Source organism: Gigantopelta aegis, chromosome 4 (assembly GCF_016097555.1).
Source record: "Gigantopelta aegis isolate Gae_Host chromosome 4, Gae_host_genome, whole genome shotgun sequence".
Lineage (NCBI taxonomy): Eukaryota > Metazoa > Mollusca > Gastropoda > Neomphalida > Peltospiridae > Gigantopelta > Gigantopelta aegis.
In genome coordinates this window covers 64,000,925-64,023,167 of record NC_054702.1, presented here as the reverse complement: position 1 = coordinate 64,023,167, position 22,243 = coordinate 64,000,925, and the positions used below count along the sequence as shown (strand labels likewise).

The 22,243-nt window shown below is 35.5% G+C and overlaps 1 protein-coding gene across 2 annotated transcripts; it reads right to left on the bottom strand.

Annotated features, from left to right (window-relative positions):
• Positions 1-47: 47 nt before the first annotated feature.
• LOC121370912 (serine/arginine-rich splicing factor 4-like) lies at positions 48-22,066 on the bottom strand. 2 transcript variants are annotated; one of them, XM_041496448.1, is made up of 8 exons: positions 21,962-22,066; positions 15,176-15,302; positions 13,836-13,906; positions 12,602-12,709; positions 11,288-11,357; positions 5,264-5,337; positions 2,265-2,378; positions 48-543 (listed from the first exon to the last, which is right to left on the bottom strand). In XM_041496448.1, the coding sequence occupies exons 2-8, from the start codon at positions 15,296-15,298 to the stop codon at positions 231-233; spliced, it is 873 nt and encodes a 290-aa protein (XP_041352382.1). In that variant the 5' UTR covers positions 15,299-15,302; positions 21,962-22,066; the 3' UTR covers positions 48-230. The 2 variants fall into 2 exon arrangements, with proteins under 2 accessions (XP_041352382.1, XP_041352381.1); XM_041496447.1 differs by lacking the exon at positions 21,962-22,066 and adding an exon at positions 19,711-19,824.
• Between the last annotated feature and the right edge of the window lie 177 nt (positions 22,067-22,243).

Here is a 22,243-nt window from a genome sequence, read left to right as displayed (position 1 = left end):
AACTTGCAATTTCGTGTTATTTTAATTTATAAGGTGACGAAGTTGGGGGTGGGCTTATTTACGAATGAGGGCCTAATTTCTTAAATGCTATCAAAACGGAGGGGGGCTTATTCAAAGACATGGGCTTATTTCCGGTCAAATACGGTAATAAGACAAATATTAAATAATTAACTAGTATTCACTTTATCACATCTACATGCTTTCACACCAGTCTATGAAATTCCTGTAACTCAATCGTCTTTCTCGCTTTCCTGAGCTTCTTCGCCATTAGCAACAGCATCTTTTACTGGGGAGCGAGACTTTGAACGAGAGAAGGATCGAGACCTAGATCGGGATCTTGATTGTGATTTGGAGTTCTGGTTTACTGGCGACTTGCTCTTTGACCTATCGTTTATTTCTTTCTTGTCTCTTGACACACTCCTGCTTCGACTATGACTACGACTACGACTGCTTTGGCTTCTGCTGCAACTTCGCGATCGACTCCGTGATCTACTTCTTCGAAATCGAGATCCACTGCGGCTCCGACTGCGGGAGTATGATCGACTGAAAAAGAAGCCCAAGTTTTAATTCCAACCCAACAAGTATTTAACATATATTTCAAAAGACACAAAATGAATTACAACACTTTCATTAAGAATTCGTGCCCACTACCCACCCACCAGTATTTATTAAATTTTAATTAAAACAAGATGTCCCTGAAGTTATATTGATATTAGAGTCCTGATAAAGACAGGCTGTATTCAGACATATTTTTAATGAGCAAATTTTAATATTGGCAGATAATGTTTATCGTGTGTATACATTTTGCCATTGTTGAGATGATTTACCGATGCTCTCTGCCTACGGCAAATTATATCTCAACAACGATGGCAGCCATTGTTAAGTTCCAGCCCTGAATTTCTATTTTAAAACAATGTTGTATAGCTGTTATGAGAACAGATGTGCCACAAATAAAACAATAAGAGTGAAACTATCCAGTTTAAATTCGTCTTGATTCAACCAAAATCATATATATATATATATATATGTAGTGAAACCCCTCAACACCGGACCCCATCTAAACCGGAATCCCCTCAAAACCGAACGTTTTCCACGGTTCTGTGATTTACACATCTTTTAACACTATATTTTAACCCTCTAAACCGGAAACCCCTCTAAACTGAACACCGGACAAACAATTCGGTCCCAATGTGTCAACTTAGTGTAAATCCTACCCCTGAAAACCGGACGATCAAACCGATACCAATCAATATGGCGCCCACCTGTCTGTGAACACCGATGGCTAGTGCAATATGTGCATGCTCGAGATCGCTGTTATCAGTGTAATCACCGCTGCATACAGTACAGGTACCGCTCAGCAGGCAAGATTAGCAACTTGACAATAAACAATTAAAAGGACTGATTGCAAGCTTTGGTATGGCGTTAACTACTGTAAACACGTTGATTGTGTTGTAATTATGGTTAACATTAGCGGAGTTCGGGTTTGGGTTAGATGTCTTTATTAAGTTACGAGTGTGTTTTAAGGTCTTAAATGTGATCCTTCACAAACATGTCTCATGATATGCTTCAAAGATTGACACAAATAATAGGGAATTTAATTTGCTGCCTTCCTATTGTGTGAATGTGTTGTTGTTTTTTTTAAACGTCTGTTTAGCGAAATAAAGAGTAAGCAAAAGTATATGTTGGCTTTGCGTAGTCGAATAGATGTTAGTAGTGTTTCATTTTCATGTTGATTTTCAACATAACGGAACGTCCAGCTAAACGTCGCCGTGTTGAACTCTCGCTCGATGATAAACTCAAAATAATTAAAAGTTTCGAAAGTGTACCTAAACCAACGTTAAGATCTTTGAGTGAAAAGTTGATGGATGTTTTTATTTTTCTAAATGCTCATAAATGCACCATTTTTCAACATATTCTTGTTTTTCTTGTTTTAAAACACTTTAACACTTTCCCTATTTTATGGAGAATGGAAGGTATTTCCGTCCAGGCAGACCCCTGAAAACTGGACATTTTACTTGGTCCCATGGATGTCCGGTATTGAGGGGTTTCACTGTATATATATATATATATATATATATATATATATATATAAAATTCAAATCCTCTTTATACTTGACTAATTTTTATTTATCAATCTAAACCTTAGCTAAAAGAATACCCAAATTGATAGTTGTTGTCACATGTAGTCATTTACAGGCAGCAACTTGGGCAAGCATTTAACATTTATTACATTATTGTGCAACAAATAAATAAATACTGCATACCTCCTTTTCTTCGGTCGGTCTTCTATCAATTTGATCTTCCTTCCATTAATTTCAGTGCCATCCAACTTTTCATAGGCATTCTTCATGTCTGTGTATGTAGCAAACTCAACAACACTGAAATATTTAAAGTTTTGGGTACATAAGGACAGTGTTTAATGAAATGCTATATCCTGCTGCATAAATCTCTAATGTTTGCTCATTTATTATTAACATAAATAATGTATTGCTGACCATTAATTATGTCTGTACAATTCTTCTATTCAATCCACTGAGCACATGAGATTGACAACAATTATTAGGCTTGAACATACTAATTTTTACTGAGACAATATCTTTTTAAAATACATATCCAGACACTGATAATTAATTTTATTACATAAATATTCAATCTTACTATAGTGATAAAGATATTTTGGAACCGTGTGATAAATGTATTTTGTATCACATATATGTGCGATCTGGACCGGAACTTTTAAATGGGGAATTCCCTTTTTATTTTTACTGCAGTTAACGCCTTTTATTTACTGACGTCATATATGATTTACAAATTACGTCACATCATATTTGAAATATTACACAAGGCTGCCGCAGAGTATGATTCTTAACGTTAAGCAAATCCATGAAAGGCGTTTTGATAATAGATTAAACAAAATGTTGTTATGACATTAAATTAAAAAACGTTTTTGTAAAACATAAAAGAAGGTACCGTATATTGCCATGTATTAGCCGACTTTTGAAGTCTAGAAACACTTTCCAAAAGAAGAGAGTCGGCTTATACACGGAGGCAACAAATTGGAGCATAAAATTTTGATCTAAAATACTCCCGACCGTGACTTACAAATTTTGATCAGACCCTTAGCCTTTCACAGATTATGTAACAATAATTTGTGCACAGTATAAATAAAACACCCCATCATGCAATATTATGCAGTTTTTTGTTCTTGAATGCATTATAAGTTTGTTGAATAATAATACAAAATTACTTGTTTTATTGTCATTTCTTTGTTTGACCTGTGCTGGGACCAGTCTTTCATATAGCAAGTTTAAGATACAAAACGGTGTTTTTTCTTCAAACAAGTATTATATTTCTAATATTATTGTTTTGTTGGGAGGGTGCATTAAACTGTAAAGCAATGCCATAAATAAATTAAGCTCATTATTAACATTATCGACTGAAAAAACAACATGAATTTCAGGATGATAATTACTCCCACTATTGTCACATGATCATACCATATACAGTGAACAGCTGCAGTCACAGACCGCATGATCTTTTGTTTGTGTGTGTGTGGTGAGGGATTAAACATGCCTCAATGATTTTACTTTTTGCTGTCCAGTGAATAAATTAATTACTTATGTGCAGTGATATGTTGTTATAGCTTGAATTATTAATTTTTCTGTTATGCTTTATCAATTCTAAATTATTTTTCACGGCATTGCCACATTGATGATTGATTGCGATCGCGATTACCGTGTTTGTAATAATTAAAGGGAAAACAAATGTAATGAACAAGAAAAGCACATGTCTATTTGTTGACAGTATTATTGAAATCGATACAACATACAGCTGGACAAAAGATGACTTCAGCTTATACACAAGGCCGATGATTTTGTACTGGATATTTTGGGTCAAACTAAGAGGTCGGCTTATCCAAGGAGTCGGCTAATACACGGCAATATACAGTATGTAATAAATAAAGAACTTCACATACGTTATTTTTCCTTCCTATTTATAGCACTCATTTAATTTGCGAAAGAACATACCACTCGAACGCTACGCGGTCTCATTGTATATATTCTTGCGCAAAATAAACTTGTGCAATAAATAGAAAGTGAAAATAACATACCGTATATCGCTGTGTATTAGCCGACTTTTTGATACAAAATTTATCAAGTCAAAGGCTGGGGTCGGCTTATCTAAGGAGTCAACATTTTATTGGAAATGTAAAGTTAGAATAGTGACGTCACGGCTCGACTCGATCTATTGTCATTATTGTGCTCTGCATTTCCGCTTTCATAAAGGTTTAATATTGCATTTTAACACAAGCTATTACAAATAAAAGATATTAAAATTGTATATATATGTTCATCTTTAATAAATGTTGGTGTTTAAAAGTTATTTAGTAATATTTATCTGTTTAAACAACAATAAATGGTGACCGATCAAAACAATTTGGGAAAACATCGCAGGTCACGTGTCATTACAAAACTGCTTACTAAACCGGTGAACACGTTAATTGTTCCAGCTTCATTTGTTTTGTTTGTCGGCTTGGGATTAATCGACACGGGTGGTTGGGTATGGTAGGGTATAGCCGACTAGTAATGAAAAGACCGATTAGCACAATCAACAATGCAAACAGTCACTGTGTTTTTAACGTGTGGCTGCAATCAAGAATGTTTAGGTATATTTCGCTATCTTGGTACTTATATTTTACGAGAAATAAATTAACCGGACACCGTTTCTATAAATAGAAATCGGCTACTGCTTCCGGATAAGTTTGCTGTGACAAATGACGTTTGAAAGCAGATGTACTTTGTCATTTTGTAGAGACCACACAGACATCTGACTTGGTTAGTTTTATATAGGGGGGTCGGCTTATATACAAGGTCGATAATTTTAAAGCCGATTTGGAGGGTGAAACTAGGGGGTCGGCTAATGCATGGAGTCGGCTAATACACAGCGATATACGGTATGTGAAGTTCTGTATATATATATACCTGCTTGTAAGCCTGAGTACTCCGCTGTTCTTAAGTTAAATGGACATTTGGATGGTTATGATCGCTTTCTCAGCCAGAGACAACTCTATAGCAAAAACATGGAATTGCTGTCTACCACTGGGTAAGCAAAGATTCTCGTTCTAATACAACAACAAACCCCAACAATCAGCTGAATGGATCCACTGAGCTGGTTCGATCCTGCGATGCAAGCACCTCAAGTGATCACTCAACTGACTGAGCTAAATCCTGCCTTTAAGCAACTACTAAGCACTGATACTCACCCTTCGTTTCTGTGTTTCTTGTGGGCATCAGCATAAGTAACCTCTCCAGCTTGTCGCATGTAATCTTTTAAGTCCTTAAAAAAAATGAAACACTCATTATAACAAAGCTATTTCCCTTTAAATGTTAACAGAGTTTAACTCAGCACATACTAATGATGAAAAATGCAGTTTCCCAACATATAAAGTGCTCATTATATTTCAGTAAACTGCTATACATGCCACAAATGTAACTAGTATACAAAAGAAACAAAACTGGTTTATTGCAAAAGACACAACTTATTCATCTGACATTACAAGACTTCCCCCAACCCCTTGCATATTATTCACAAGGTTGTCACCAGGTTTCTTTTTGCAATGGTCTAGTTTATTTTATGGCTAATGTTTCAGACTTTCAAAACAAAGAATTGGAATAAAAACAAAACAGCTGAGAGTTGTTTGTTGCAACCTCCCACCTCCCACCTCTTTGACACACCAGATTCATTCATGTACACAAAACCCCCACATCTACGCAAACACCACCACGATTCAGATACTTGAAATTCCAATGACTTCTGAATGTATCACAACACAAACTGTAAGACCCTCTTGGACCAATTAATTATAAATAGTGTAATCAAGTCCACAATAGTCCTTGTGAAATGCAGATCAATCATTCCCTTCCAGCATCCACTTATGGCAAAATATCAATATATGCAAAACTTTTTAAAGCAGTCTTTGAAAAACAATACGAAAATAAATTCTGATGTTCCTACTTATGACTGCAGCAATACTACATCAATTAATAGTTCTATTTGGGAACTGCCACAAATTTGCCAGCTTTGATATATAGAAAACCCACAAAGTTCCTATGGGCATTATACTGAACATTCTGAATATTTCCAACTCTTCACCACCTTCTAAGCAAATGCACATCTTTTTAATACACTACATTACCTCCAACTTTTGAGTATCATATAGATAGCATTCCTGTACATGTTTAATGTTTCTATCTGGTTTCAATAAAGTTCTATTAGCTGTATTGTCCATATGGAAGAAACATATATTTTAGTTGGAAAGGTCTCTTTAAAGGAAACATGACACGAGACCATATTATAGCTCATTTTAAAAGAAAAATGATATAAAAATAATATACAAATAACTTTATAACAATAAAATACGTGTAGTTAACTTAAAATGAAGAAATTACGCTAATCAGTATCAAAGTACGATTTATGCATATTTCTTCGTGAGCGTTCGAAAAAAAAGGGAAGTGACGTCAGAGCCGCTGTACTCTTCCATTGTTGTTAACTGTTTATATATGGAGTAAGGGGCTTACAATCTTTTCAGTCCAACAGTGCCGTACTGCGCGGCCTTTGGGTGTAAAAATAAACAGTTTAAACGATCGGGATTGTCTTTTTATGGTTTTCCAAAGGATTGTATCCGAAGAAAGACGCGTGTATTTTATCGCAAAAGAAAAGATTGGACACCAACACCGCATAGTACTTTGGTGTCAGCCTAATTACAGCCCGGAGCCCGAACGTTACCCGGAAAAAAAAAACAGTACTCGGTTGCGAATGCCGAGGTGTACACCTCAGCATGATGTATTTATATATGTTAAAACAAAAATGTAGAATTTTTTATTTATTTATTTTTTTGGGAAAAAAAAAAAATTTCATGTTAGGGCTGTAGGCCTACATAACAAAATCTGTATTCACCGTCCGAAGAAGGAAACGTCAATTAAAGTAATTAAATATGGCATATACAAACATGGGATTTGGCATGAGGATACATCTCAGTACGATGTATTTAAATATGTTTTTAAAAAAACGTGTAGAAAACAATAATAATTTTAAATAATGTTTTTAATCTTCGGGCGGAATACGTCACAAAAACGTTCCTCATCGCCCGAAGCCCCAAAGCAACACGAAGTTCAATACAAAAAACCCCACTACTGTCGGTGTCGAAATAACTATTATGTTTCATCCACGGGCTGACTTGAGAATCGGAGTGTTGTTTTAGTTAATTTGTCCTTTCTTTCCGTGGCCTGCACATGTGATTCCTGATTGGCAGGTGTATATTGCAGGGTATCGACCAGGTAAGTGATTACCACGGTCTAGACATACGTACAAAATACGTGCCAGTTGTTTTAAGATCACAAGGTATTGTGGCGTAACCTGTCGCGACTATAGTACAATGTTAATGGACATTATCAGCCGCCCTGCTTCATTACTGTAAATAATGCTGTAAAACCCTTGATTAAGTAGACTTTCCCATCTAAAATTACAAAACTGACCAATTACGTAGTACCAAAGAAAAGAAAATTATCACTTGGGTATCGTGAGTGGTCGTTTTTACTCTAACGCACCCTACCAATAGGCCTAATAATATGCTACTTTTTTTTTATGAGAGAAAAATATTATAACCCCATTTCGTTCTATTGATGCAAATAGAAATACATTTAGTTTAAAAGTTGATTATACTCTCAAGTCATTTATGTTGTTTTACAAGCCAGGTTAATGAAAGTGAAGCGCCTTGTCGTAAATTAGAGCGTTTGTTTACACTGTGCATACAGATTTCATTATGTACAGCCTGAACATAAAAAATGCGATATTTTCTAAAAAAAAACAACCCAAAAATGTTTATCCTACATTTATATTTTTTACATATTTAAATACATCATATCGAGGTGTATCTTTATGCTAAATATGAACAGTATACACCTCGGCATTAGCATCCGAGTTTTGGTTTTGTCTCCGGGTTACTTTCGGGCTCCGGGCTGTAAATTGGTCGACCGGTCTGGTCTGGCACCATCAGTTTCTCCACCCTCCGACTCGCTATCCGTTTTTTCTTCAGTATCACTGTTGTAAGTAAATGTGTGTCTTTCTTCATTTACTAACAGCTCATATTGATACGGCAAAACGTTTTGCGAACGAACACACATTGTTTTGGTAAGCTGTGCAAGTCTTAGATTCTTTATGAGTGGTACGGACTAATGCTTTTAAGTGTAAGGCTTCAAATCAAGCAACGCGTCTCTGACGTCACGGACCTCGTGATTGCCCTGCTCATTAAAGATCGGCAATTTCCGCTAAGAGCTCGTATCTGGGGTTCTTTTATGGAGATAGTTTAAGTAATTAATTTTTTATAATGTTTTTTTTTAGGTGATTCAATTTATAATTAATTGTACATGGTTGGTGCCAAATATGGTTTATGTGACATGTTTCCTTTAACTGTTTTTTTCCTCCTGACAGGATGGCCACATGTACAGCACTGAATGAAATGGAAACTCACTCAATGGTTGTATCTGTATTTATTTTTTAGTGGACACTAAGGAAGAAATATAGTAAAACCTATTTCCCGTAACAAACTTGAAAATAAACACAAACATTGGTAGGTGCCATACAGACTGGAAATGAAGTGTAGTTTTGAACAATGCTTCTGAATGGCCAAAATAAAAGTGACAAACTCTTCCATTTGATCCACAATTTTAACACTCAAGCAGTCCTCACTGTTTAACAGGAGCTATGACTGTGGCTTCCTATCACTCCCCTAAGACTAGTTCAAAAAGGGTAATTTTTAGTTCCTCTTAGTATGTTAATTTTTTTTAACTATTACAAAACGATTAAATATCAATGCTCTATATTGTAATATCATAAATGGCTCCCTGTAATCAAAGTTAGGGGAGCAATTAATCATTACCATCAATTTTTGGTCATGAAAAGGTCTGCTCAAGTTTAATATCCTTAACTTGTGCATACTTAATATGCTATACGGTTTGGAGCAAGTTAAAAAAAATATTCCAATTTATTACAAGTTGCATGGAGAAAACATTCAGAATTTTAAGCATACCAAAAAAAAAAAGGTCTTTCATCCTCAGAGTACCAATGTTCCAACTTTAAAATACTCAAAATATATGGATCAAGGAAGGAAATGTTTTATTTAACAACACACTCAACACATTTTATTTACGGTTATATGGTGTCGGACATATGGTTAAGGACCACACAGATATTGAGAGGAAACCCGCTGTTGCCACTTCATGAACTACTCTTTTTCGATTAGCAGCAAGGGATCTTTTATATGCACCATCCCACAGACAGGATAGTACATACCACAACCTTTGTAACACCAGTTGTGGAGCACTGGCTGGAACGAGAAATAGCCCAATGGGTCCACCGACGGGATCGATCCCAGACCGACCGCACATTGAGCGGGGCGCTTTACCACTGGGCTATGTCGCGCCCCTATATGGATCAAATGCTTTTTCTCAGTCAAAGTGTTTTGTTTTGTTTTTTAACGAAAAAAGAAGAAACTACATGCATTTTAAAACGAAACACAAAAGGACTATTCCAGAAGACAATGATCTGACCAATTCCAATCTAGAATACATATATATAACCCATCACAAAAATATCTTTTGTTTGTTAACCGTAAGACTTTCATTCCAGTTAGAAAACAAGTAGCTATGCTAAAATGCTAATTCCTCAATGCTGAATATCAACGCCGCTCAAAGATCAGAGTAACCCCAGTTTTCCAAAACCTATTTAGCCATTCTTGATATAAACATGTTTCAGCTAATATAACATGATTTTATTTTTGAAATGAGCTAGAAGAGTAACATCATAATAATGATAAGGGACTCCAAAATTCAGAAACATTTTTAGTAATCGCCTAACCCTTTTTGACTGGTCTGAAAATATGGGTGAAGATGCCGATTAAAATGCTGCTGAAGTGAGTCGTGTAGATTGGTTAAAACATTCTTATGGAAGTCCAGGCCTGATGCACAAGAGGCTCCCAACCAGTTTCTTTGTGATTGGCCAAACCACAGACATACAACATGGTTCCTACCACTAGCTGCTGTAAAAATCCCTTCTGGAACAGCCCAATTTGTATAATATTCTAATAAATTTAAGAATTAAACATGAGCATACAAGAACATAAACTGTATTTACCTTCACTTAAAAGACAAAACTGAAAGGTCAAAGCAGGTAGATACCTATCAAAGCTTGTCTAATTGCCTCGGGCTGAATGTGCCAGAGTGCCGAACGTCTGGTTTGATCCTGCATCCTTCGAGTTCGATGTAAGATTACATCAGTAAACCCGCAAAGCCTAGCCCGCAGCTTGGTAGGAGGACACAAGAAGCCAAACAGTAATCAACCAGACCTTTTCTTTTTTAAGGGAGGAAGCCAGCCAGACAGACTCCTGACAATTATCTGAAATTCAAACTTCCCAATGCAAGCCAGCTCTCGGGGCTTGAATTGGGCTACGAACAATAAGACTGCTTTCAGGGGTGCAAGTGGCATGCCTCATTGGTTGAGGGGTGCAAGTGGCATGCCTCAAAAACCGACATCGGTGGACGATAACAAGACCCAGTCGACCAGAGACCCTGTCAGCGGAGGGTTGATCGGTTCCTACAATTCTGGTCACCTCCCCTCAGACTGGCCGTCAGTTCAGAACGTCTAGACCCAGTCATGATACGCTGTCAGGGAAACAATGGCTGTTTAGAATTAGTCATAGCCAAATCACAAGCATAGAAAAGTAATACACATTTTTTTCATTATTACAAGTTGTTTTAAAATTTAAGTTTTAACAGTGCTTGAAAAATCTACAATCTTTTTGAGGAAAAAAAACCCCCACCCCATAGTAAATATGACACTGATCTAAAACGGTGCTCTTTTTTCCTTAGCTTTTCCCCTCCCTGTAAAAAAAATCAGTATATAACACTGAAATCAGAGACATACATAAAAATGAATTTAATGCAGCTAAATCCAATCTAAATGTACTGGCGAATAATTTATCATCCAGAACATTTACAAACAATAACTCTAAGAAAATTGAAAAAAAAATCAATGTATTTCGCTAACATTTTCAAATAACATACTTTGTCAAAAAGATTAAGGAAAATATTTTGAAAAGAACAACGTACAAATTTAATATTTTTATCATACCTCATCAAAATGACGCTGGAATAATAACTACATAAAATGAATACTATTTCCCTTGTAGTAATAAAAAGAATTTACCCACAAAATTAAATCCCATACATACCTGCCAACTGACTCGAGACGACAGATTTTCAACAATAATACGATATTCAGTTCTGGTTGGAGGACCATATCTAAAGAAGAGAAATAACATGTTAAAAGAGAACTCCTGAATGTTGAGTAGCTTCTATTTCATTATTTAGACAGAAACTCACCGTTTAAGGGGAGCTATCACTCACTCCCAATCACTCATCTGAAACTAGTTCATGGTGAGTAATTTTAGCTTCCCTTAGCATGCGCATTCCCCAATTTATATTTCCCGCCGTTTTGTACATGACACTCACCGGGAATGTAGTTTTTTTTTTTTAACAGGAAGCAGTTTATTCAACAGCATGCTAGCTTTTGTTTGTTGTTTTTCAATGGAAAATACCTTGGAATTTTTAGTTAAAAGAAGTGGTTTTCGGCAAGTATTTTCGCTTGAACACAATGGCGGCACGTTGCAGTAATTTTCAGGGATCGATACCAATTGTGAAAGCTAATTTGATAATAAATTTGATCGTTTTACCAACAGCGAAAATATGAATCTAGTTCATTTTGAAAAAAAACAATCTGGTCAGAAAACCACTGTTATCAGGAACAATAGACATAAATACTGAACAGCTGGCTACAAATGCTGGTAAGTAAACGCGACTTTTTAGATTTATTGCTTAATTTTAATTAACATTAACTGATCTAAAATATCATTAAAATTATAAAACCCCACAAAAATAATATTTACCGATTCAAATATGAACTTTATTTTATGTATTTATAAAACATTTAAGTAAATATATGCGAGTAAAAATAATAAACTTGTAGCCACTCAGTGGTTTTCGTCAAAAATCAATCCAGTAGTCTAAAGGTTAATATACATATTGCTGTCATTGGGTTATTTTTTTCCAAGAAGACCTGTACACTTGACTGCAATGTTTAGATAATATCAGAGGGAAGCTTTGTTTTGTTTAATGACACCACTTGAGCACATTAATTTATTAATAATTGGCTATGGAATGTCAAACATTTGGTAAATTTGACATATAGTCTTAGAAAGGTTCCCACCACTTTATACATATATTAGTAGCAAGCGATCTTTTATATGCACCATCCTACAGACAGGATGGCACATACCACAGCCTTTGATATACCAGTTGTTGTGCACTGGCTGGAACGAGAAATAGCCCAATGGGCCCACCGAATGGGCCCACATAAGTGAGCGCTTTACCACTGGGCTACATCCCCCTCATATGTATATGTCTTTTAATTAACATCAAGATGCATCAAGCTGCTTCCTACAACAAAGACATCTTTTGTTGCAAATTGTGGTAGAAAGAAGTAGTACTTGTCTCGTCTTGATCCCGAGCCGATACCGCGGCGGCGTCCATACCCTCGATCTCGGTCTCGCCAAGAATCTTCGCCTCTCGGTCCACGTGCATGTTCAACTATCACTCTGTAGTTGAAAAACAGTCAAAATAACTTGCAATTGTAGTATAAAATAACTTGCAATATTTATTGTAAATATTTTAAACAATTGTTGTTAGACTTGAGTAAAAACAAATATAGAGAAAACTTGGGGTGTTTTCTCTTTTTTAGATGCTTCACCTGTCCTCAACACCAATACATATTCCCCTACGGGTAGTAGTCTGGTTTGAACATCGCAACAGCTGATGGGAACAGGTAAAGAGAAAACGAAATAACCAATGTGTGCCAAAAGAGAGCCAAAACATTAGCATGCCAAAACTTTTATAGAAACTTATTATTACCGGTAAGTTTTAAATCCAGGCCAACTGTTACAATTAAAAAGAAGCTAAAACACAAAATTATGACATCGGGATGAAGACAAATAAAGACTACAAATAATGTACTACTGATCATTAGTCTTTTAACAACTGTTGGGTTCATTCCACTGAACATATGAGACCGATAGCAATTATTACTATCAGGTCTTAACATTTTCACTTACAATGAGACACTATTATTATTATTATTATTTTTAACAACATATTTGGGTAGTTATACCTGCTTGTATGCTATACATAATATTAATAAGCTTTCAAAAACTGTGAATCTGGGTTAATTATTCTAACTGGCTTTATAAATTTTCACGGCTACATTTTCATATTAAAATGGTGTTCAGTACACGTTGGGAAATGATCTTCATTGTTATCAGTCCCGAAAGATGCGTCTCATCACAACACCATTTTAAACTGTTATCCATAACTTAAATATAGTTTAAACAATATTTATTTCAACAAGAAATGAATGGGCAAACTGGCTATTGGCAAATAATCATTACAATACATAACACACAGTCTTCATAAGCATATATGTATATTTCCCAATTACTAATTACCCTTGCATATAAACTTAACTTATAATGGATAATCTACAATGAATGAATGAATGTTTGTTTAACGACACCCCAGCACAAAAATACATATCGGCTATTGGGTGTCACTGGATCATCTACAAATTAGATAATGTGTACTAAATGGCCTATGTGTTTATCTATTAATTATCAAGCATCCAAGGTATCAAGGAGCATAACTGTTAATTCATAAACATATAGGAAGTACCTTTCTCCACAAAGGTCTTTGCCATTCAGCTCGTACACTGCATCATCTGCATCTCTGTTGTCATCAAATTCCTGCAAATAAACACAGCTATTATGACTTTCTTGGAGGAAGTCGAAACACAAATGTAAGATTTAAAAAAAAAAAAGGAAACCAAGTGTCAACCAAATGACTGACCAAATTGTTACAATGAAGGCGGAGTAATCCTTAAATGTTAAAACATGGAACTGTGCACCTTAAAAACCCTTCCCGAAAGATCTATACCAAACACAAAAGAAATATAGATGATATTAAATTAATTAAATATATCAAGCAAAATATATACATACATTTTTGCTTGTTTAATTTAATGACACCTCTAGAGAATATTGATTTATTAATAATTGGTTATTGGATGTAAACCATTTAGTAATTATGACATATAGTCTTATAGAAAACATGCTGCATTTTTCCATTAGAAGCAAGAGATCTTTTATATACACTATTGCACAGACAGGATAGCACATACAACAGCCTTTGATATACCAGTCATGGTGCACTGGCTAAAACAAGAAATACATACATATATATGTGTAAACATACACGATGTTATCTTAGTACATTTGTATACTTGACAAATGTATAGTTCTGGCCTGGTGCTTATAAAGATTTTAGAGTTTAGACTCGAGATTTTACTAGTCTGAGACACTAACGTCATGATGATGCCATACAAATTGCATGCATGTGACGTCATTAGAGACTGAGTCTGGACTCAAGTTTTATAATCATGGGCCCAGATTGTACTTGCCTGTCTTATGATATCTACAGGTCTTAAGAGAGAAGTAATAGAAGATTATCATAAGAAAAAAAGGAAAAGAAGAAAAGATAAATATTATATTAATTAATGTTGAGAGTAAAAAAAAAGTAGAAGGAAAAAAAAAAAGATAGTGAAAACAATTCTTCATGTGATCTTTAAGTTATTTAACACAGTAATAACATTATTAATGACTTTACCCTCACCTAAGGAAATCATCTAACACCTAACACGGTTAGCAAAATGACCATTTCTCAAAAACTAGTTTGGAATACAGAGCCCAAATTTCAGATTTATTCATGAGGATGGCCAAAAAATATTTGGGACAAACTTCAAGTGAATCCGAGACAAAAATGACCCTAAATATGTTAATTTGAGATCAGTCCTCTACATTAACTTTTCCATCTAGGAGCCAAATAGCACCTACTTCTATTTTGTATATAGACAGTATGAAATGTTTTAGTCACCTGATTTTACTGTTGGCATACTTGTACAATGGCCTTCAATAATTAATACACCAAAACAAAAAAGAACCCTGCAATGTACAAACCACAAATCCATATCCATTTTTCAGCATCACATCTCTGATTCTTCCATATCCTCTAAAAAATCTTTCCACATCTTTTTCCCGAGCATGATATGAAAGTCTTCCAATGTAAACACGTGTTCCCATGTTGCTGAAAAAATATTTTAACTATAACTGTGCTACTGTATAAAATACTAGTTATCATTTACTAGTAGTAGACCTGTGCCATGTATTTATGAATTATTAAATCCATCACAAACTAACTTTAATATTCTCCATTATCAAGGACTAGATTCAATTTACATTACATAAATTAATAAATGCTAACTTTTAGGAATATTGATTCTCAGTAACAGAACTTCTCTTCATCATGACATCATGATAGATCAAACATTTCTATCTTTAATATTATAATTATATTATAACAATAGTTAGAAGACCAGTTATTTGTGAATCTTCAACAGAGAAATTGGTTTATGAATAACAGCATCAGACAGTTTAAAAGAGATTGGCAGTCTAATTAGTCGGCAGGTTGAGAGGGATGTCCAGAGTTCGCTAGTCAATGGCACTTCTATAAAAAAAAATAATCGATACTTAAGAATTTGGAATAACTTGTCAATTTGGTAATCAGTAGCTACAGTATCCTCTTAACAATGGTAAGTTTGCAATATGGCTAACTTAGTCTCATCAACTTATAGTTCTATACACAGGGCTAAAAATGTGTCCATTTTCAGGAGAATCCACATGGATCCTGCGAGAATCCTCTTAATCCAAACTTATTTTTAAACAAGATCTTTACCATAAGTATTAGTGCTGCTGCATATAAAATGTCCTGCTTTTTATTGTAATATCCAATGCAGTAGCACAGCGTCCAGTTCCACATATTTTACTAAAAAAAAATGGGAAGGTAGTTCTATGTTCAATATTTTTTATAATATAACTTAATTTTCATGCATATAGCCTATTCAATTCAGGTACAAGCAAACTGTCCTGAACACACATTTCAGCTATTTGTCCAGGATTGCGGTTTAATGGCTAGTTGTTAGTGAGAGAGAGGTCACTGTATAACGTCCCATTGAGCTACCGAAGGAACTGGCACCTTGATTAAGTTAATACGACTCCAGTATCTACCAGTTTTAGTCTGGTGATCACATAAATCGGCATGTTTCTTTTACTTTAAAATTTTATAAAATGCACAACGAAGTACTTTGGGATTTTGTTCATTGACATCCGTATGGAAGTTACCGCAGCACAGTTACATTGAAAAAGAGCAGATAATTTGATTAAAATCAGGCTTGTTTGTAAAACAATGTAGGGAAAGGTCCTAATATAGGTTTGTAGCCTGTCGACCAATCGCACCCAAAAAAACCATGGAATAAATATTGTTTAAACTAAACTAAGGTTTCGCTCGTCAGAAAATCCAAACAAATGTGTTGGCTAATATCATCAATGTTCTGTGGATATGAATGTATGCTACACTTTAAGAGGTTAGTTCAGACTGAAGCTTGAGAATGAGACCATTTTGACACTATTTATTATTACCGAGTAACAGTTTACAAAGCAATTATTAGATCTAATAAATTTGTGTAAATACTACATGTGAATCCTGATAGATTTGGATGTTTAATGCTAGAACAAATCCTGGCACGAATTGGGGTTCTTACAAATTTTTAGCCCCGCTATATATGATTCTTACATCAATATAGTTTGGCCGTAGCACTTACAAAACTGCAAAGTTCAAGTGCATAAACATCATTTACCATCGACGTCCCAAACTGCGTTCACCTAACGACAAAAACACGAATACGATATTTACGGAAATACTATTCTACATGTTTGAGCTACAATACATGAAACAAAATAAATTGCAATCAAGTAACGTAAAACATCAACAATGTGGATGTAAAACAAATCCATTCTAATGAATAAAAGTAAAACACCCTCCGTTAAACAGGAAAGGGTGCGACGTTTCTAACTGCGTTCAGGCGCATGCGTTTGCAAAAAGTATCGTACTGCGCATGTGCTATTTGTCATTTTCCATTTTCAAGGCAACTACATGAAAAAATATATGTTTCTTAATTATGCACAGTTGCCGAACACTTAATTTATTATTTTATTTTAAGGAAAAATTCAATTTGTCAAGCGTTCTGACCCGGTCCGCGTTTTATCAACACACATCGCTCAAACTTGATGTCAATACTGATAGGCATTGCGTTCATACCAGTGAATAGTTTGTAAAATATAAAAAAATTAATGAATTGATTCTAAATTAACACAATTTATATATTCAAAATTATTTACAACTGTTATGAATGGATTATGAATATTATTCACTACTATAGAGGCACAAAAATGTAGCATATACCTTTTGCAGATCGAATATAATTATTGAAAACAAATTCTAACAACAGGGGTCTTAAAAATCATAAAAATTAAATGCTTTGGCCTTGTTGATCTGGTACATGTGAGGTCATGTAACATGCACTGAATGTTAATTCATCTTTCTCCATTTTAAGTCAATTTCTACGAGTCATGTGGACCCGATATCAGTAATTTTAAGGAATAAACAAAAACGGCTTAGTACAATTAATGGTTTTAGGGGTTTGTAAAGTTTGGTATTTAGATACTTACTTGTCTTAACTTTATTGTTAATGAAAATGTTCCTGAACTGTGAAGAAAAACCTCATAAATGAACGACATGCCGATGACAACAAATCGGATGTTGATTGCGCGAACCGTGCACGAGAAAACAAAGTGAACGAAATTTGAAGCATAACGCAGTTACTGAGTTAGGGACGTTGACGATAACGTGTGTTGAACTGTCAATGAGATTTATTTATAATTTTATTTGAAGTTTACCGATACATCTCACTGTTTTTGATGATGAAATATAATAATAATATAAAAGTTGTAACATACAGTAAGATATTATGGAGGAATGCCAGACAACTCGGACCCGTGGACAACTCGGCCCACGTCGAGACAGCTCGGCTCAGTTCTGAGACAACTCGGCCCGGAGTCCAGAGACGACTCGGCACATACACAATATTGTCTATTGTTAAAAAATATTGTTGAACAAGTGTTGTTTTTTAAATTAAAGTATTCTCACAGAAATAAAAGTGTGTGTTTTTTGTTAAGTTTTGAATTTGTCTCACCTTAACATAAACGTCCCGAAACGAAGTGTCATGTCGGATTGATAAATTGCTGATCCATTTATCTTTGAAGATAGTTTCCGCTGTTCGAATAATTTGTTTTTGTTCTACAATCAGTGACCTAAACATTGGAGATGATGCCAGAAAAAACATGCAAAAGTTATTTATCGTTGTAACAACACTCGCGGATATAGCCTCCTGACTTCCTGCTTTTAAGAAGTAATTCCAATTGGTGAGCATGATGCCATTTTCAAATAATGTATATAACCGTCCGAATTATTGGATTTATCACTTTCTAATATCACTTTCCAACAAAATGCCGACATATCCGTGTTCCTTTTGTTCCAATGAAGTTCGACCCAGACAACATGCATTACGCTGTGACGTTTGTTCACGATGGCAACACCGCACCTGTAATACTGGTGAGTATATATCATGTCGCGAAATTAATACGCACGCACTATTTTCCACTTTGCTTAAAGTAATGTCTAGATTTTCTAGTAAACCATAAAGGAAAACACAAACAAAATACAGTCATAATTTATTGAAAGTTGTATTATGTTTTAAAAGGTAACACCACTATAGACTATGTGGACCGCAACTGGAGAAAGGAATACAAATAAAAATAAGAAAATCATTTAAAAGGTGATATTTGCCGAATAGTGCTGAAAAAAAAAAAAATATATATATTGTCATTTGTAAATTTTTTAGATTGAATCCTAAGTGCGAAACGATAAACATATATACCAGCTGTCCTTGATGGCGACTAATCGTTAATTATTTTATGTAACTTCAATCGATGGCGACTAATCGTTTATTCTTTCATCTACCAAAGGGTGTTAACAGTTAACACATGAAGCTGCGAGTTGTGATTCTAATACAGGTGAGGTGGGTAGGGCCTAATCCCCTTGATGTAGAATAACAGAATATTGATTTACAGACAGTAACTTTATAACAATTACAGTGAGCTGTCTTTATCCACTTTTTTTCTGTTTATTTGTTTTATATTGCTTGCGATATGTGATATTTGTAGTACAATATTTGAGTATTTAGGTAACGTATTACTGTAAAATTTAAAAGTGACTGTTATTTTATGTTTAAGAAAAATAAAAATGGTAATAATAATTTTAATAATGCAGGAATCACTCAAGAGGATTACCGGCTGATGGTAAGAGATGACACAGAAATTGATTGGACCTGTGCACAGTGCACAGTTATCAACCAAACAGATGCAGATGAGGAGGGAAATTCTTTCAATGTGACGGACGACTTCGACATCCCTCAGCGTATAGAGGAAAAGTAAGCATAAAGTGTGCAATAGGTCCTTAATAAATCATAAAATAACATAATAATGGTATCAGCGATAACCTTAGTATTAGGAATAACACATTTCACGTATTCACGTACCGTTATATGTAGTATATTCATGACATTCCTGCTTTCATTTATAGGTCCATTGTGGAGGAACCCCCCCAGGAGCAGGCCGCCACAGCTGATGATGAACCACACTATCAAATTCTTGATGCGGTTTCTCAACGAGGGAAACGAATATTAGTCAACAACGGTTACTCGTATACCGTTAAGGTATACTATTTCGCAAATACTATACAGTTAATCGGAATAAATATTATTAATTATTGTTTTATATTCAGTGTATTTATTATTAATTTATTATTAATTATTATTATTAATAATTATTCTTTCTTGCAGAGACAATGTGGCGATGGTACAACGTGGTGTTGTTCCGTGAGGAACAGCAAGATGACGTGCCCAGTCACTGTTCAGCAGACCGGCGACACCTTCGTCAACGGAACCAGGGCACACGTCCACGGACCGGAGGGCGGCATCCAGACAACGCTTGCCGTCAAAGCGAAGGTAACGATAATAAGAATGGTACATAATATATAGTTATTATAGTTGGATGCAGATAATAATGTCTCTACATGTAATTACAGATCGCTGACAACTTCATACCAGCAGACTTCTTACGGGCCGACGTCCGGGTAAACACACATAGACACAGTGTTCGTGACAGAGAGACAGCTGACTCTACTGGTCAACGCAAGGAGATGGTACCTGGACGGTACCTTCAAGGTGGTGAAGGATCCCTTTGTACCGCTTTTTTCGATACATGCTTTCCTGAGGCATGACGACGCCACGAAGCAGGTGCCACTTGCCTTTGTCTTCATGTCGCGGCGAAAGAGTAAAGACTACAGAGCCGTAAGTTGTATTTTGATGGAAAAACAAAACAACTTATGGCTTGCATTTAATAATCATATATACACTTGGTGGGGATTCTCTGTAATAATGTGTGTTGTGTTTCCAAGTCTTCCGCGCCATCGACGATCTCCTGCCACAATGAGCAGCAGTACTTGAATTCGTAGCAGACTTTGAGACAGGTATTTTTTTTTTTTAATTAAAGTATCCTATAGATATAGACACGTGACTATGCGAATATGTGGATCTTTAAACTTATTATTATATTTGTGTTTGACAGGGATGTGGAAGGGGATCCGGGAAGTATATCCTGGCTTGCCAATCAAGGGGTGCTGCTTCCATTGGAACCAGGCTGTCTGGAGGAAGGTGCAGGAGCTTGGACTTGCACAACAATACCTAAATGACGACGGCACGTGCAAATTCATAAAGAAGATCTTCGCCCTCCCGTTCCTTCCTGCAGAACATGTGGAAGCAGCCTTCGACGGTCTAAGAAGAGCAACCCAAGTTCCAGGACTGGTGACCCTCTTGGATTACGCTGACCGCACATGGATGAGGAGCAGCGTGTGGTCGGTGGATGCCTGGTCAGTTTTTAACCAGAGTGTGAGGACGAACAACGATGTGGAGGGCTGGCATCACAGACTGAACCATCGTGCCCTCGGAACAGCCCCTCCCTTTTACAAGCTGATCCCAATGCTGCACAACGAGGCCAGGCTGATTCCGCTGATATGCCGGTTCGTGTCGGAGAGGAAGATGCGACGGCGACAGAGGAAGGCCTTTGTAGATGTACAGGGCAAAATCTTTTAACTGTGGGGACGGTACACAGCTGGTGATGTGTCGACGTCTAGGTTTTTATCAGCCTGTGGGAAACTCTACGCCCCTGTTGCCCACTGACTTTTATCACATCTTTCTATGTTCTTTTGGTGATTCTGTATTATAAAATATATGTAGGTGGTCGAATTAAAAATAAAAGAGAAAATGTACTTTCTCGTTCTGCTTCCCGGGTGTTTTAATACACCACTTTTGCATGTAGCACGTTGCGGCAGTCATTTTGATGTAACAGAAATTGGTCTGCACATGTCGTAATTTTACTGCTTTGACATATAAATACTGTATTGATTGAGAAATACTAGGATAAACTGTTCAATTCTGCTACTTGAAAATCTGATTTCGACATATAGCCGCTTTCCGCAAGTATCAATGAACCCGTATCAATAACTCGGGGCCGAGTTGTCCATGGGTCCGAGTTGTCTGGTCCCCTTATGAAGCCAAAATTATGGTGGTTAAGTGACCTTAACTTAAGCCTGGCTTAACAATCAATAACTGAATAACTTGACAGTTAACGTTTATCTTGTTAAAATGTTACATCATTTTTATATTAAACATTTAAAAACACAATCATTAACATATATTAAAATAATAAACATATTAAAGCAAAACTTACAAAAAAAAAGTTATAACTAATATAAAAAAAACTAAAATGCTTCAATCACTAATAAAACGTGAGCAAAATGGCGCAGATGCTGCTACACTGATTACACACACTGAGTTACGCTAAATATAGCAAAAATAAAACACGAACACAAATAACCAAAAACCCACTACGCAATAACAATCTATTTTTAATTCTACGAAGCTATGTATGGAATACATGTAATTAATACTAGTATTACAAATTTAGTTATAGCAATTACGCATTCATAAAATATAAATATATCAGCAATAA

What these genes read in the sequence shown, in the direction of transcription:
- LOC121370912 (XM_041496448.1), bottom strand. Translation starts at nt 15,298, where the DNA reads ATGGGAACACGTGTTTACATTGGAAGACTTTCATATCATGCTCGGGAA. An exon ending in AAGAAACACAGAAACGAAGG is followed by an intron (nt 2,379 to 5,263) that starts GTGAGTATCAGT and finishes TAAATATTTCAG; the next exon opens with TGTTGTTGAGTTTGCTACAT. An exon ending in GACCGACCGAAGAAAAGGAG is followed by an intron (nt 544 to 2,264) that starts GTATGCAGTATT and finishes CTTCTTTTTCAG; the next exon opens with TCGATCATACTCCCGCAGTC.